The sequence below is a fragment of the Stegostoma tigrinum genome, chromosome 24 (genome assembly GCF_030684315.1).
Source record: "Stegostoma tigrinum isolate sSteTig4 chromosome 24, sSteTig4.hap1, whole genome shotgun sequence".
NCBI lineage: Eukaryota > Metazoa > Chordata > Chondrichthyes > Orectolobiformes > Stegostomatidae > Stegostoma > Stegostoma tigrinum.
In genome coordinates, this window is record NC_081377.1 from 6051079 (window position 1) to 6068237 (window position 17159).

The 17159-nt window shown below is 42.7% G+C and overlaps 1 protein-coding gene across 2 annotated transcripts in view; it reads right to left on the bottom strand.

Annotated features, from left to right (window-relative positions):
* The window catches only part of LOC125465076 (cornifelin homolog), a 29276-nt gene extending 12470 nt beyond the window's left edge, over nt 1-16806 (bottom strand). Inside the window, exon 1 of one of the 2 annotated variants that reach the window (XM_048558170.1) lies at nt 16623-16806. In XM_048558170.1, coding sequence (XP_048414127.1) covers nt 16623-16705 — 83 coding nt within the window. In that variant the 5' untranslated portion in view covers nt 16706-16806. Of the gene's footprint in view, nt 1-16367; nt 16483-16622 lie in introns of those variants that run through there. The other variant, XM_059654434.1, reaches the window with a different exon arrangement.
* Between the last annotated feature and the right edge of the window lie 353 nt (nt 16807-17159).

The following is a 17159-nucleotide window of genomic DNA, read 5'->3' on the forward strand; positions in this document are numbered from 1 at the left end:
CTCTCCCATTGCCCTATTTATTCCAGAACCCTCACCCCATCCCCCTCTCTGATGAAGGGTCTAGGCCCGAAACGTCAGCTTTTGTGCTCCTGAGATGCTGCTGGGCCTGCTGTGTTCATCCAGCCTCACATTTCATTATCTTGGATTCTCCAGCATCTGCAGTTCCCATTATCACTCAGTCAAGTCATTTGTTGGTTTTCTAAACAAGCCTAGTCCATTCAATCTTTCCTCTTAAGACAAACTGCTCATTGCTGGTGTCAATCTAGTAAAGCTCCTATGAATCACTTCCAGACCTTTTACATCATTCCTTAAATAAGGACACCAAGATTGCAGATAACAAAGTGTACAGCTGGATGAACACAGCAGGCCAAGCAGCATCAGAGGAGCAGGAAGGCTGACGTTTCGGGCCTAGAATCTTCTCCAGCATCTGCAGTTCCTGCTATCCCAGACCAAAATTGCACACAGTATTCAAGAGCTGATGTCATCATTGTCCTGTACAATGAAAGCATAAGTCTAATTTCTCTCAAATATAGGACAGCATTCTATTATTTTCTCAATTTCTTGCTACAGCTACATTTTGCGACTCACACAATAGAACACTTCTGCAACTTGTAATTCCACAGTAGTTTTTCATTTAAGTAGTACTTTGCATTTTTATTCTTCCTGCGAAAGCAAACTGCTTCACATTTCCTGCATTTTAATTCACCCGCCAGATTTTTTTCTCATTCAATTAACCTTGTTTTGTCCTCTTCACAACAGACTCTCATAACTATCTTTATGTCATCTGCAAATTTAGCTCCCATGCCTTCACTCCCATCATTTAAGTCATTGGTATTAATTGTAAAATGTTGAAGCCCCAGAACAGACTCCTGCACAAGTGTAATTATTCAGCAGGCAGGACCTGGGATACCAGCAGGAAGTGGGAAGTGGAGGACAGGGTTAAGCTTGTGATACTCATCACAGATGGTCAATCATAAAAAAAACCCATTTATGCAAACTCTGATTTCTGCAGCCAGCCGATCTATTTTTGCTTGAACATAAACCCCTGCCACATGATCTCCCATTCCATGCAGTAACCTTTTCTGTGACACCTTCCCAACTGCCTTCTGGAAATTAAATTCCGATACACCAACAAGCTGCTCTCTATCCAGAGCACATGTCATTCAACAAGCTCCAATAAATTGGTTAAACATGATTATCAGCTCAGAAAACCATGTCGACTCTTTCTGATTATCTTCCATTTATCTATGTGTGCCTTATCTAAAGGCGCCTTTTCTTATGTTATACTCCTAAGTGCTCTTACACACAACTGAGTGACTTTCCCACTACAAGAGCACTATGAGATATTTTCCCCTTTTTTTAACTACCACTAGTAATCACCCTTGTAGCCAATTCAATACTTACATGCAAAGCACGTTAAAGGCAATGGCTATAGGTTTCTTAATGATTGACCCTAGCACCCTGCACCTGCAGATGCCAAGCTAACTGGCCTTTGGTTTCCTTTTTTCTGCCTCTTTAAGACCATTGGATATAGGAACAGCAATACATTGTTCAGACATTTGATTCTGCTCCGCCATTCAATAAGATGATGGCTGATTCTGCATTCCTTGTATCCACTTTCCATCTTCTCCAAAACCTCTGATTCTCCTATTACTTAAGATTCTATCTATCTCTGCATTTGCCATGCATTTGCCCACTCACTGAGCCTATCCAAAACACGCAGCAACTTCGTTGCATCCTCCTCAAGGCTCACCCTTCCGCCCAGCTTTGTGTTATCTGCAAATTTTGAGATATTACATTTTGTTTCCTCATCTAAATCATTAATGTATATTGTGACTAGGGTTCTAGTATCGATTTCTTGTGGTAGTCCACTAGTCACTGCTTGCCATTCAGAAAAAAAGACCCATTATGGTGCAATAAGTTTTCCCTAAACTTGTACTCCATATAATAAATCCATAATATAATAAATAAGGATCAACATTCCATTAGACTTCCTGATTACACGCTGCACATGCACACTAGCTTTCTATGTTTTGTGCACAAGAACCTTCAAGAACCCAAAGCGCCTTTGTGCTGTAGCTTTCTGCAGTTTTTTTTCCATTTAAATAATACTCTGTTCATATTTTCCCCTTCCAAAATGAACGTTTTCACATTTTCCCACATTATACTCCATTTACTTCCTGTAATCCTTGATTTCCCAGCTGATCACAAATCTATCTATCTCAGTCTTAAATATACACAAGGACTCTGCCCCCACAGTTCGCTGTGGCAAGGAATTCCAAATGCTCAAAATCTGCTGAGAGAAGAAATTCCTCCTCATCTTCATTTTAAATTGGTGGCCCTTTATTCTGAGACTACGTCCTCTGATTCTAGACTCTCCCATGAAGGGAAACATCCTCTCAGCATTTACCCTATCAAGCCCCTTAAGAATTCTATATGTTTCAATGAGATCACCTCTCATTTTTCAAAACTCTAGTGAGTAGAGTCCCAACCTGTTTAACTTTTCCTCTTTAGATAATCCCTCTGTACAATGGATCATACTAGGTAATCTTCTTTGAACTGCCTCCAATAAAATTATATCTTTCCTTAAATGAGGGAACCAGAACTGCTCGCAGTTCTCTGGGCATGGTCTCACCAGCACCTTGTATATTGGTACAATTTTGTGAAAGAAATTATATGATGATGACAAAACTTTCCTTAAGGAAACAAAATGAAGATTATGCATGTGGCAAATTCCAAGCCATGTGTTTAGAAATCAAATAAACTCTGCAACAGTGAAACAGAGATAAGTTATCTACTTGTAGCATAAAATGAATAGAAACTGAAAATTCCAAAAAAGATGATCACCAGTTAGATTGCCATGTTGAAGAATAAAAACATCAGAGAGACATTCACTCATGATGTAAGAAACAAGTCTAAATATCTTAGGTTTCAGGAGCAGATAACATTCTCAGGGCAAAAAATAGAAAGTCAATAGTGCAGCATGAGAGAGAGTATCTAAAATGCTGCTGACATTATGACAAATATTAAAGTTGCCATTGTCTTATAAGATTAGAGAGACATAACTGTAGATGGTTTAACTTTAGGGCCTACTTTTCACAAATTCTCTTCTTCTCTCCAATACAATTTCCAATTTAAACTTTAGGCTTGTTTATTCTCATTGCTTTCTATCTCCCTCCAGGTACTTGATAAAGTATTTGCCGAGACCCAGTTTCACAGCCAAATCTCCTTCCTCAGTGATTGTCTCTGGCTTGTACTTACCTCACACAGATTCCAAGTGAGCTTTCATGCTTCATGTTTCAAACTCACTGTGGATTGCTGATTTACTCTGGGAAGCCTCACAATGTGTACCATTTAGTGAATGAAACCTTTGAAGAGCAGGTGTGCATGCTGGAATGGATAGAGATAGACGAAGCTGATGTGCTGAAAATTTTGTCAAACATTAAGATTGACAAGTCGCCAGGCCCGGATCAGATTTGTCCTCGGCTGCTTTGGGAAGCGAGAAATGCAATTGCTTCGCCACTTGCGAAGATCTTTGCATCCTCGCTCTCCACTGGAGTCGTACCTGAGGACTGGAGAGAGGCAAATGTAATTCCTCTCTTCAAGAAAGGAAATAGGGAAATCCCCGGCAATTATAGACCGGTAAGTCTCACGTCTGTCGTCTGCAAGGTGTTAGAAAGGATTCTGAGGGATAAGATTTATGACCATCTTGAAGAGCATGGCTTGATCAAATACAGTCAACATGGCTTTGTGAGGGGTAGGTCATGCCATACAAACCTTATCGATTTTTTTGAGGATGTGACTAGAAAAGTTGATGAGGGTCGAGCTGTGGATGTGGTGTATATGGACTTCAGTAAGGCATTTGATAAGGTTCCCCATGGTAGGCTCATTCAGAAGGTCAGGAGGAATGGGATACAGGGGAACTTAGCTGCTTGGATACAGAATTGGCTGGCCAACAGAAGACAGCGAGTGGTAGTAGAAGGAAAATATTCTGCCTGGAAGTCAGTGGTGAGTGGAGTTCCACAGGGCTCTGTCCTTGGGCCTCTACTGTTTGTAATTTTTATTAATGACTTGGACGAGGGAATTGAAGGATGGGTCAGCAAGTTTGCAGACGACACAAAGGTCGGAGGTGTCGTTGACAGTGTAGAGGGCTGTTGTAGGCTGCAGCGGGACATTGACAGGATTCAGAGGTGGGCTGAGAGGTGGCAGATGGAGTTCAACCTGGATAAATGCGAGGTGATGCATTTTGGAAGGTCGAATTTGAAAGCTGAGTACAGGATTAAGGATAGGATTCTTGGCAGCGTGGAGGAACAGAGGGATCTTGGTGTGCAGATACATAGATCCCTTAAAATGGCCACCCAAGTGGACAGGGTTGTTAAGAAAGCATATGGTGTTTTGGCTTTCATTAACAGGGGGATTGAGTTTAAGAGTCGTGAGATCTTGTTGCAGCTCTATAAAACTTTGGTTAGACCGCACTTGGAATACTGCGTCCAGTTCTGGGCGCCCTATTATAGGAAAGATCTGGATGCTTTGGAGAGGGTTCAGAGGAGGTTTACCAGGATGCTGCCTGGACTAGAGGGCTTATCTTATGAAGAGAGGTTGACTGAGCTCGGTCTCTTTTCATTGGAGAAAAGGAGGAGGAGAGGGGACCTAATTGAGGTATACAAGATAATGAGAGGCATAGATAGAGTTGATAGCCAGAGACTATTTCCCAGGGCAGAAATGGCTAGCACGAGGGGTCATAGTTTTAAGCTGGTTGGTGGAAAGTATAGAGGGGATGTCAGAGGCAGGTTCTTTACGCAGAGAGTTGTGAGAGCATGGAATGCGTTGCCAGCAGCAGTTGTGGAAGCAAGGTCATTGGGGTCATTTAAGAGACTGCTGGACATGTATATGGTCACTGAAATTTGAGGGTGCATACATGAGGATCAATGGTCGGCACAACATTGTGGGCTGAAGGGCCTGTTCTGTGCTGTACTGTTCTATGTTCTATGTTCTATGTTCTATCACTTTACTTCCCCTTCTGTCAACAGCATAAAAACCTGAATTTTCCAATGCTTTTCAAATCTGATAAGTGCCATATCAGACTCATAAAGCTTAACTCTGTTTCTCTCTCTACAGACACTGCATGACCTGCTGGATTTCTCCACCATTTTCAGTTTATATTTGTCATGCAAGAACACTCATTACAAAATTGGCTGGATGGTAGAAGACAGAGGGTAGTCGTGGAAGGTTGCTTTTTGGACTGGAGGCCTGTGACCGGCGGTGTTTCACAGGGATCAGTACGGAGTCCACTGCGGCTTTTCATTGTTATAAATGATTTAGATAAGACTTTAGGAGGCATGATTAGTAGGTTTGTGAATGACACCAAAATTGGTGCTACAGTGGACAATGAAGAAGGTTATCCAAGCTTACAAAGAGATCTTGATCAATTGTGCCAATGGGTTGAGGAGTGGCAGATGAAATTTAATTTGAATAAATGCATGGTTTTGCATTTTGGTAAAACTAACATGAGTAGGACTTATATAGTTAATGGTAGGGCCCTGGATAGTGTTGGCGAACAGAGAGACCTAGCAGTTCAGGCATACAGTTCTTTAAAAGTTGCAACACAAGTAGACAGAGGGTTAAGAAGGTGTTTAGCACGCTTGCCGTCATTGCTCAGACCATTGAGTACAGGAGTTAGGACAACATGTTGAGGTTGTACAGGATGTTGGTGAGGCCAGTTTTGGAGTACAGTGTAAAGTTCTAGTTTTCCTGCTATAGGAAGGATATTATTAAATATTACAGGGCTCAGAAAAGATTTACCAGGATGTTGCCAGGACTGGGGGGTTTGAATTATAAGGTGTAGCTGGATAAGCTGAGACTTTTTCACGGGAGGGTTATAAAATCATTAGGAGAACAGACAAGGTGAATAGCAAAGGTCTTTTCCCTAGTGTGGGGGGGTTCAAAACTAGGGGACATATTTTTAAGGTGAGAGGAGAAAGATTTAAAGGGGAGCTGAGGGGCAACATTTTCACACACAGGGTGGGTCATACGTGGAATGAAGTGATAGATGCGGATACAGTTAGAACATTTTAAAGACTTTTGGATAGGTACATGAATGGGGAAGGTTTAGAAGTATATGGGCCAAATGCAAGCAACTGGGACTAGTTCAGTTTGGGAAACTTGGTCAGTGCGGATGAGACTCTATAATAAGGAAAGAACTCATAAGATGCTATATTCTATGGAGTTTCCACTATGTTTCTTAAATCTGGACAAGTGGTAGATTTATCGAAGAAAAACAGCCTTTGAAATGTGGATGTTAAGATGGGTGCTAATAAAAATCATATACTGACCATTAAACAAGTGAAAGGGTACTTGGAATTGCAATAGTGAAAATGATTTTAAAAACTGACATTGGGAAAAGAAAACATCAGTATCTTCACATTTAATGTAGCTGAAAAGCTACAGAGATCTTTTCTAGAGGGAAAAGCAGAATGCAGCAGTAAGTGTGGTGCTGTCAATGATGAATGTCAGAGATCAGTTGCAGACAAGCTACAAAAGATGTCTGAGAATGCCACAAGACAGGTGAGTTTGCCAAATTGTGACAGCAGATCTCCTGAGAGCGACAAACAGCACCAGCAAATCACACTTCTCCTCAGCTCTGATGATGAGTCAACTGGACTTGAAACATTAGCTTGCTCTCTCACCTTATGGATGCTGCCTGACCTGCTGTGATTTCCAGCAATTTTTGTTTTCAGTATAGATTCCAGCATCTGCAGTAATTTGCTTCTGTTGGTACAATTGGCATCTTTTCTGTGCTGTTAATACTATGTACTTCCCCATGGTTTGGTCAGGAAATAGCCACCCTGATTTCCCATTCCTAATTTCTACTTCACTTGAATCAAGCTAGGCCATGAAAGCTCAGGCTTGTTACCTCCTATGCTTATCATTTGGATCTAAACTTACAAAAGTAATTGTTTGAGGGAGTTATCACACTGGTAACACATTGTCTCTGAATAACTACCCTGTGATTTTGAGTCCCGTTCCAAACAAAGTGGCTACAAAAAGTAGGTTAATTTGTGCAAGAGTCTGAAAGAGTTAATACTGAGGAGTTACATAAGCACCACCCATTATAATGATGTCATATGGACCTACAAGCAGCAGATCTCAAAGGAGTCAGATCCAACATTCAAGTCCTCCTCAGTCTTGGTAATTCTGTCTATCTTATCAATGTAATCTATAGCTAGTTGATAGCATCCAATAAACGTCTACTTGTTTGTACAAGATCCTCTTTTAGTTAGACCATTAAATGGTTTACTTTTCCACACTAAACCAAGCAGGTCCTACAGATCCCCACACATAAACAACAAACCTGACCCATGGTGAAGATTAGACTCAGTTTAATTCCTCATTATACAATTAACACTTGTGTTGCGTACTCAGGAAGCACTGCACCATCAGGTGATATATTAAACTAGGATCCTATCTGCTTTCTGAGTTGCATGCAAAGGTTGTGTGATATCATTTCAAAGAAGAACAGGAGGCACATATTTCCCTGGCTAGGACTGATGAAATTGTAGCCAGGAATTATGGTCATTTTCTAAGAAAGGGCAAGGGACAGTATTTATTGGTGGGATTTGTTTCTAGGTCATTAAAACTGTAATGGTTATATGGGGAAGGGTATAAGATTTGAAATGGAGTAACACATAGGTTGGGGAATGGAAAGAAGATATTATGTTTATCAAAGAAACAAATATCTCTGACGGTTGTTCTTTTTCTTCAGTCCATATATGATAACCACAATCAACAGCATTCAGTGCTTTATTTCAAAAAGCATTGATCTCAGAAAGGTTCGTTTCCTGGTGATGTGCTAGAATATTTTCTGCAAATGTGTTCAGTAATGTTGCATCTTCTGTAAAGTTGTAATGCCAAATGTGCTCAAGTATTTTGCTTTCTTACTCTTAATTGGGACCTGGATAAAATGATTCAGAAGCAAAGGAGCAAACTGCTGCTAGCCAGAACATAGAACATAGAACAAAGCAATGCAGGACAGGCCCTTCAGCCCACCCTGTCTGTGTCAACCATAATGCTAGTCTAAACTAATCCCATCTGCCTACACATACATTCATGGAGTCATACAACTCAGAAACAGACCCTTTGGTCCAACCAGTCCATGCTGACCAAAATCCCAAACTAAACTAGTCCCACCTGCGTGCAGTTGGCCCATATCCCTCCAAACATTTTTTATTCATGTACTGATCCAAATGTCTTTTAAATGTATCAGTACCACATCTACCACTTCCTCTGAAAGTTTATTTCACACATGAACCACTGTCTGTGTTAAAAGTTGACCCTCATGTCTTTTTTTAAATCTTTCTCCTCTCACTTTAAAAATATGCTTCCTAGTCTTGAAAATCTCCTAGGGCAAAGACGCTGCCATTCACCTCATCTATATCCCTTATGATTTATAAGCCTCTATAAGGTCATCCCTCAACTTCCTGTGTACTAGCCTATCCAGCCTCTCCTTATAACAAAACACCTCCATTCCCAGCAACATTTTGGTAAATCTCTTCTGAACCCTCTCCAGCCTAATAATCTCCTACTTGTAACAGGGCTATCAGAATTATACGCGGTACTCCAAAAGAGGCCTCACTAACGTCCTGTACAACCTCAGCATGATGCCCCAACTCCCATACTCAAAGGTGTGAGCAATAAAAGTAAGCATGACAAATGACTTCTTAATCACCATGTCTACCTGTGATGCAAACTTCAAAGAATGATAAACTTAGCTCGTATCCTCCTATTCCCTGATGTTTATTTTTCCATCTAAATTCCTCTTAAACTTAGCAATCGTATCTGCTTCTACCACCTCCCCGGCAGCACATTCCAACTAGCTTAAGTTTTAAAAGGGTTCCTCACACATCTTCTTTAAACTTTCCAACCTCACACCCCCATCTTAAATTTTACCCTAGTGTTGAATATTTCAGCTGAAATCAGTCATGTTCTTACAGTAAGATAAACAGCTGTAAGCTGCATAAAACTGTGGACCACAATCTTCCTGCAGGCTGCTAGTTTTCACATATACTTATACCATAAATGAACAATAACAATTTCAACTCCACGTTTAATTCTTTATTTACATCAATTGCAATGGCTGTTTGATCATTCAAAAATGTGACAAACTACAGCAAGTAAAATCTCTCCCATTACTTAATCAACTGACAATGTTTCAGTTAAATACCAAACACCAATTAATTATGTTTCAAATGAGAAAGTCAACAGTACAAACAATTGCAAAGATTGATACAGTACTGAAACCGTTGACTCAGCCAAAATGCATATGCTTTCACATATCTGCTTCATGAACCTCAAAGCATTGCACTTCTGCTCTTTTCTCCCTCACCGTTCAAGTTATAAGGAGAGGCTGGAATAGGCTCATTGGAGCATGGGAAGATGAGGGGTGACCTTATAGAGGTTTATAAAATCATGAGGGGCATTAATTAAGTGAAAGGCAGGCACCTTTTCCCCAGGGTAGGAGATTTTGAAGCTAGATTGCATATTTTTAAGGTGAGAGGAGAAAGATTTTAAAAAGACATGAGAGGCAGTTTATTTTTACACTGAGTGTGGTTCATGTGTGGAATGAACTTCTAGAGGAAGTGGTGCATATGGTACTGTTATAACGTTTGAAAGATATTTGGATAAGTACAAGAATAAAAAGTGTTTGAAGCAATATGGGCCAAAGGCAGGCAGATCAGACTACAGTAGTTTAGCCTGGGAACACGGTTAGCATGGACCAGTTGGACCGAAGGGTCTGCTGCACAAAACATAGAACAGTTCAGCACAATACAGGCTCTTCAGCTCACAATGTTGTGCCGACCTATTATCCTACTCCAAGATCAAACTAGCCTGCTTTCCCTACATTTTATGATCATCCATGTACCTATCCAAGAGTCACTTAAATGTCCGTAATATATCTGACTCTACTGCCACTGATGGCTGTGCATTCCACACACCCACCACTCTCTGTGTAAAGAACCTATCTCTGATATCTTCCTCCAATCGCCTTAAAATTATGTCCCCTTGTAATAGTCATTTCCAACCTGGGAAAATGTGTCTGACTATCCACTCTATCTATGCCTGTCATCATCTTGTACACATCAATCATGTCATCTCTCATCCTTCTTCACTCTAATGAGAAAAGCCCTCGCTCCCTCATCTTTTCCTCATGAGACCGGCCCTCCAGTCCAGACAGCATCCTGGTAAAAAAAACTCTGCACCCTCTCTAAAGCTTCCACATCCTTCCTGTAATGATGAAACCAGAACTGAACACAATATTTCAAGTGTGGTCTAACGAGGGTTTCATAGAACTGCAGCATAACCTCACGGCTCTTAAACTCATTTCCCCTGCCAATAAAAGCCAACACACCACACGCCTCCTTAACAACCCTATCAAGTTGGGTGGCAACTTTGAGGGATCTAAGAATGTGGACCCCAACATCCCTCTGTTCCTGCATACTGCCAAGAATCCTGCCATTAACCCTGTGTTCTGGATTCAAATTCGACCTTCCAAATGAATTACTTCACACTTTTCTGAGTTAAATTCCATCTGCCACTTCTTTAACCAGCTCTGCATCCTGCCAATGTCCTGTTGCAACCTACAACAGCTCTCCACACTATCCACAACTCCACCAACCTCTGCGTCATCAGCAAACTGACTAACCCGTTCTTCCACTTCCTCATCCACGTCATGTCTAAAGATCACAAAGAGCAGAGGTCCCAGAACAGATCCCTGCAGAACACCACTTGTCACTGAGCTCCAGGCTGAATACTTTCCATCTACTACCACCCTCTGTGTTCTAATGGACAGCCAATTCTGTATCCAGGCAGCCAAATTTCCCTGAATCCCTGCCTCCTTATTTCCTGAATGAAGCTACCATCATGGGGGGACCTTATCAAATGCCTTGCTAAAATCCATATGCACCATATCTATTGCTTCACCTTCATTAATGTGTTTTGTCACATCCTCAAAGAATTCAATAAGGTTTGTGAGGCATGACCTTCCCCTCACAAAGCCATGCTGGCTATTTCTAGTCAAACTGTGCTTTTCCAAATAATCATAAATACTATCTCTCAGAGTCCTCTCCAATAATTTGTCCAACACAGAAGTAAGACTGGCTGCTCTGTAATTCCCAGGATTATCCCTATTCCCTTTCTTGAACAAGGGAATAACATTTACCACCCTCCAATCATCCGGTACAACTCCAGTGGACAGTGAGGACACAAAAATCACACAAAGGCACAGCAATTTCTTCCCTCGCTTCCAGCGCTAACCTTGTGTATACCCAGTCTGGCTCAGGGGACTTATCTATGCTGTGTACAACTCTATGATTCTATGTACTTGTTTAGCTTTGGTTTAAATGCTTCTGACATGTGTCTCGAACACACAATGCTATTCAGCATTCTAACCATTCTGAGTAGAATTTTCTCCTGTGCTCCTCTGTTCCCTTCAATAACAAGTATACCGTTTTGGAGATACTAGGGACTGCAGATGCTGGAGGATCTGAGATAACACGGTGTGAAGCTGGATGAACACAGCAGGCCAAGCAGCATCAGAGGAGCAGGAAAGTTTGACGTTTCGGGTCGAGACCCTTCTTCAGAAATGGGGGAGGGGAAGGGGGTTCTGAAATAAATAGGGAGGCAGTGGCAGCCGGGTAGAAGATGGATAAAGGAAATGATAGGGTGAGAGGATGCAGACAGGTCAAAGAGGCAGGGTTAGAGCCAGTGAAGGTGAATGTAGGTGGGGAGGCAGGGAGGGGATAGATCCGTCCAGGGAGGACGGGCAGGTCAAGCAAACGGGATGAGGTTCGTGGGTAGGGGATGGGGTGGGGCTTGAGTTGGGAAGAATATTAGGGAGGTGGGGATGAGCTGAGCTGGTTTTAGGATGTGGTCAGGGGAGGGGAGATTTTGAAGCTTGTGAAGTCCACTTTGATACCCTTGGGCTGCAGGGTTCCCAAGCGAAATATGAATTGCTGTTCCTGCATCTTTCAAGTGGTGTCTTTGTGGCACTGCAGGAGGCCCAGGATGGACATGTCATCTGAGGAGTCAGTCGAGGGTGAGGGGGGGAGGAGTTGAAATGGTTTGTGACTGGGAGGTGTAGTTGTTTGTTGCGAACTGAGCGTAGGTGTTTCGCCAAGCTTTACTTAGGTGGACAGATAGGAGATTCTGTGGGAACAAGAGAGACTCGCGGTTGGTGTGTTGCCTCCCAGATGCCATGGTCCATGATGTCTCAGATCATGTTTTCGGAATCCTTAAGGGGAGGGGGGAGCAGCCTCAAGTCATGGTCCACACAGTCACCAACAACACAGGTAGGCAAAAGGCTGGGGATGTAAGGCAGAAATTCAAGGAGCTAGGGTGGAAGCTGAGCGATAGAACAAGCAGAGTTGTTATCTCTGGTCTGTTAACCGTGCTACTTGCTAGCGAGGCGACGAAAAGGGAGAGACAGCAGTTGAACAAGTGGCTACAAAGATGGTGCTGGAGGGAGGGATTCAGATACCTGGATAATTGGGGCTCATTCTGGGGTAGGTGGGACCTCTTCAAACAGGATAGTCTCCACCTGAACCAGAGGGGTGCCAATATCCTGGGGGGGGAAATTTGCTAATGCTCTTCAGGAGGGTTTAAGCTAATTCAGCAGGGGGATGGGAACCTGATTTGTAGCTCCAGTGTACAGGAGGTTGAGAGTAGTGAGGTCATGGATAAGGCTTCAAGGTCGCAGGAGTGTACCCACAGGCAGGAAGGTGGTTTGAAGTGTGTCCACTTCAACACCAGGAGCATCCGGAATAAGGTGGGTGAACTTGCAGAGTGGGTTGGTACCTGGGACTTCGATGCTGTGGCCATTTCAGAGACATGGATAGAGCAGGGACAGGAATGGTTGTCGCAGGTTCCGGAGTTTGGATTTTTCAGTGAGATCAGGGAAGGTGGTAAAAGAGCGGGAGGTGTGGCACTGTTAGTCAAGGACAGTATTACAGTAGCAAAAAGAACGTTTTGATGAGGACTCGTCTACTGAGGTAGTATGGACTGAGGTTAGAAACAGGAGAAGAGAGGTCACCCTGTTGGGAGTTTTCTATAGGCCTCCAAAAAGTTCCAGAGATGTAGAGGAAAGGATTGCAAAGATGATTCTGGAAAGGATTGAAAGTAACAGGGTAGTTGTTATGGTGGACTTTAACTTTCCAAATATTGACTGGAAACGCTATAGTTCAAGTGCTTCAGCTGTGTCAGTTTTTGTCCAATGTATGCAGGAGGGTTTCCAGACACAGTATGTAGATAGGTCAACAAGAGGCGAGGCCACATTGGATTTGGTACTGGGTAATGAACCAGGCCAGGTGTTAGATTTGGAGGTAGGTGCGCACTTTGGTGATAGTGACTACAATTCAGTTATGTTTACCTTAGCGATGGAAAGGGATAGGTATATACCACAGGGCAACAGTTATAGCTGGGGGAAAGGCAATTTATGAGGCAATAAGGCAAGATTAGGATGCATAGGATGGGGAAGGAAACTGCAGGGCCTGGGTACAATTGAAATATGAGGCTTGTTCAAGGAACAGCTACTGCGTGTCCTTGATATGTATGTGACTGTCAGGCAGAGAGGAAGTGGTCAAGCGAGGGAACCGTGGTTTACTAAAGAAGTTGAATCTCTTGTCAAGAGGAAGAAGGAGGCTTATGTAAAGATGAGGCATGAAGGCTCAGTTAGGGCGCTTGAGAGTTACAAGTTAGTCAGGAAGGACCTAAAGAGAGAGCTAAGAAGAGGCAGGATGGGACATGAGAAGTCTTTGGCAGGTAGGATCAAGGTAAACCCTTAAGCTTTCTATAGGTTTGTCAGGAACAAAAGAATGACTAGAGTAAGATTACGGCCAGTCAGGACAGTAGTGGGAAGTTGTGTGTGGAATCCAAAGAGTTAGGAGAGGCGCTAAATGAATATTTCTCGTCAGTATTTACACAGGAAAAAGACAATGTTGTCGAGAAGAATACTGAGATACAGGCTATTGGACTGGGGGGATTGAGGTTCATAAGGAGGAGGTGTAAGATATTCTGGAAAGTGTGAAAATAGATAAGTCCCCTGGGCCGGATGGGATTTATCCTAGGATTCTCTGGGAAGCTAGGGAGGAGATTGCGGAGCCTTTGGCTTTGATCTTTATGTCGTCATTGTCTACAGGAATAGTGCCAGAAGACTGGAGGATGGCAAATGTTGTCCCCTTGTTCAAGAAGGGGAGTAGAGACAACCCTGGTAATTATAGACCAGTTAGCCTTACTTTGGTTGTGGATAAAGTGTTGGAGAGGATTATAAGAGATAGAATTTATAATCATCTAGAAAGGAATAATTTGATTAGGGATAGTCAACATGGTTTTGTTAAGGGTAGGTCGTGCCTCACAAGCCTTATTGCGTTCTTTGAGAAGGTGACCAAACAGGTGGATGAAGGTAAAACGGTTGATGTGCTGTATATGGATTTCAGTAAGGTGCTTGATAAGGTTCCCCATGGTAGGCTATTGCAGAAAATACGGAGGCATGGGATTGAGTGATTTAACGGTTTGGATCAGAAATTGGCTAGCTGTAAGAAGACAGAGGGTGGTGGTTGATGGGAAATGTTCATCCTGGAGTTCAGTTACTAGTGGTGTATCGCAAGGGTCGGTGTTGGGTCCACTGCTGTTTGTCATTTTTATAAATGACCTGGATGAGGGCGTAGAAGGATGGGTTAGTAAATTTGTAGATGACACTAAAGTCAGTGGAGTTGTGGATAGTGCGGAAAGATGTTGCAGGTTACAGAGGGACATAGGTAAGCTGCAGAGCTGGGCTGAGAGGTGGCAAATGGAATTTAATGCAGAAAAGTGTGAGGTGATTCACTTTGGAAGGAGTAACAGGAATACAGAGTACTGGGCTAATGGTAAGGTTCTTAGTAGTGTGGATGAGCAGAGAGATCTCTGTGTCCAGGTGCATAGATCCCTGAAAGTTGCCACTCAGGTTGATAGGGTAGTTAAGAAGGCGTATGATGTGTTAGGTTTTATTGGTCGAGGGATTGAGTTTCAGAGCCATGAGGTCATGTTGCAGCTGTACAAAACTCTGGTGCGGCCGCACTTGGAGTATTGCGTACAGTTCTGGTCACCGCATTATTGGAAGGATGTGGAAGCTTTGGAAAGGGTGCAGCGGAGATTTACCATGATGTTGCCTGGTATGGAGGGAAGGTCTTATGAGGAAAGGCTGAAGGACTTGAGGCTGTTTTCATTTGAGAGAAGAAGGGTAAGAGGTGATTTAATAGATGATCAGACGATTATATAGGGTAGACAGTGAGAGTCTTTTTCCTCGGATGGCGATGGCGAGCAGGAGGAGGCATCGCTTTAAATTGAGGGGTGATAGATTTAGGACAGATGTCAGGGGTAGGTTCTTTACTCAGAGAACAGTAAGGACTTTAAGGGCATTTAAATGGTCATTGGATAAACATATGGATAATAATGGAATAGTGTAGGTTAGATGGGCTTCAGAGTGGTTTCACAGGTCGGCACAACACCGATGGCTGAAGGGCCTGTGCTGCGCTGTAGTGTTCTATGTTCTATGTATTTGCTAATGATTTAAGTTGTACTTATTATGAAATGTACTTTTGAAATCGCTAAAAGTGGAAACATTGACTCTATGTTTGCTGTACCAAAACTTATCAGAATTGTCAAGCTCTCTGTTGGAACACTAACCAACTTGCGCCTCTCCTTGAAATAAAACAGCCGCTACGTGCTCGTTGGGAGACTGGGCCTGTTACTGGAGGGGTTTCGCATAAGCCACTCGGAAAACAATCTGCACGTTAAGAATGGTTATGACCGAGATGAGATGCAGGCTGCGCGCCCCGTGTTGTCTGAGCAGGGCAGTATGGACAACTGGAGGGCAGTAAATGAAACAAAGCTGAAATTCTGTTTTTGGACGGCTTTACTACATGAATTCTGAATTAGTTGATGAATCATTTGCGTTCGGGATCATTAGAATTGGTCCTGATTTTGTAGCTGCGGAATCATCCCTGCTACAGAAAACCCAGCGTTTCAACCGGAAAGTTAGATCACGAGTATAAGAACAAGATTTGGCTGCAAAACCTTCTCAGATCAATTCCATTCCTCCGGATGGAAGGCTGTTAACTCCCTCTCCAATTTAAGCAACATGCTCAGCACAGCAAGATACAAGCTGGAAAGGTGAAATCAATTCAGCAGCGCCTTCGGACATTGAAATTTCAGGATGCACAGGCTGTTCGTTCACGAGAACAGAACAAGTTGTTGAAAGGCAGGATAAAGTTAACCTCAATGAGTACCGGGACAGAGAACAACCGCACGCTTTCCTTTCAATGAACGAAATGACTTACCTTTCGAAACGGGAGCGATTCCGCTCTGTACATTCAAACCGTCGAGGTACCTCAAGTTGTGAGAGTGAAAACGAGAAGTTTCACAAGGAACGATTAAACAGCTCATCTCACGAGTCGTACAAATATGTACGGCCCGTTCAGCTCAACTTGTTCATGCCGATCTGATAAGCAGATCGGCAGTTTGGCAAAATGTGTGAGGACTATGCACAGTTTTATGGAAGCATTTTTGAAGTATGCTAAGAGCAGAACGCTTACCTGGGAAGGAGTGGGGCCTCTTCGAGACCAAAGGGGCAATTTGTGCATGGAGCCAGAGGATGAAACATATTTCTTATCTGCATTCATAAAGGCGAACGACATTGTGACTGGAGATTTCAATCAGGATTTTGACATTCTAGAATTTGTTATGAATAATAAGGACGTGATATTCGATGTTTTACTGGGCATAACGTTGTATAAATCACTAGCGTCTGATGAGAGGTATCCAGGATGGTATGGGAGGAAATGGAGGAGTTTGCTGGGGCCTGGTGGAGATATTTAATACTTTGTGGCAACAGGTGAAGTATCGGATGTCTGGAGGAGAGCTAATGTGGCTTCTTTATTCATGAAGGGCAGCAAGGATGAGCCATGTGATTACAGACAGCTCGTCTGACATTAGTTGTAGGAAACTTATTGGGAAAACCTCTGAGGGACGGGATCAACTAATATGTGGAAAGGCAGAGATTGATCAGGGATAGTCAGTGCGGATTTGTTCAATGGAGATCCTGAGTGCGTAAGTTAATTGGGTTTTTGAAA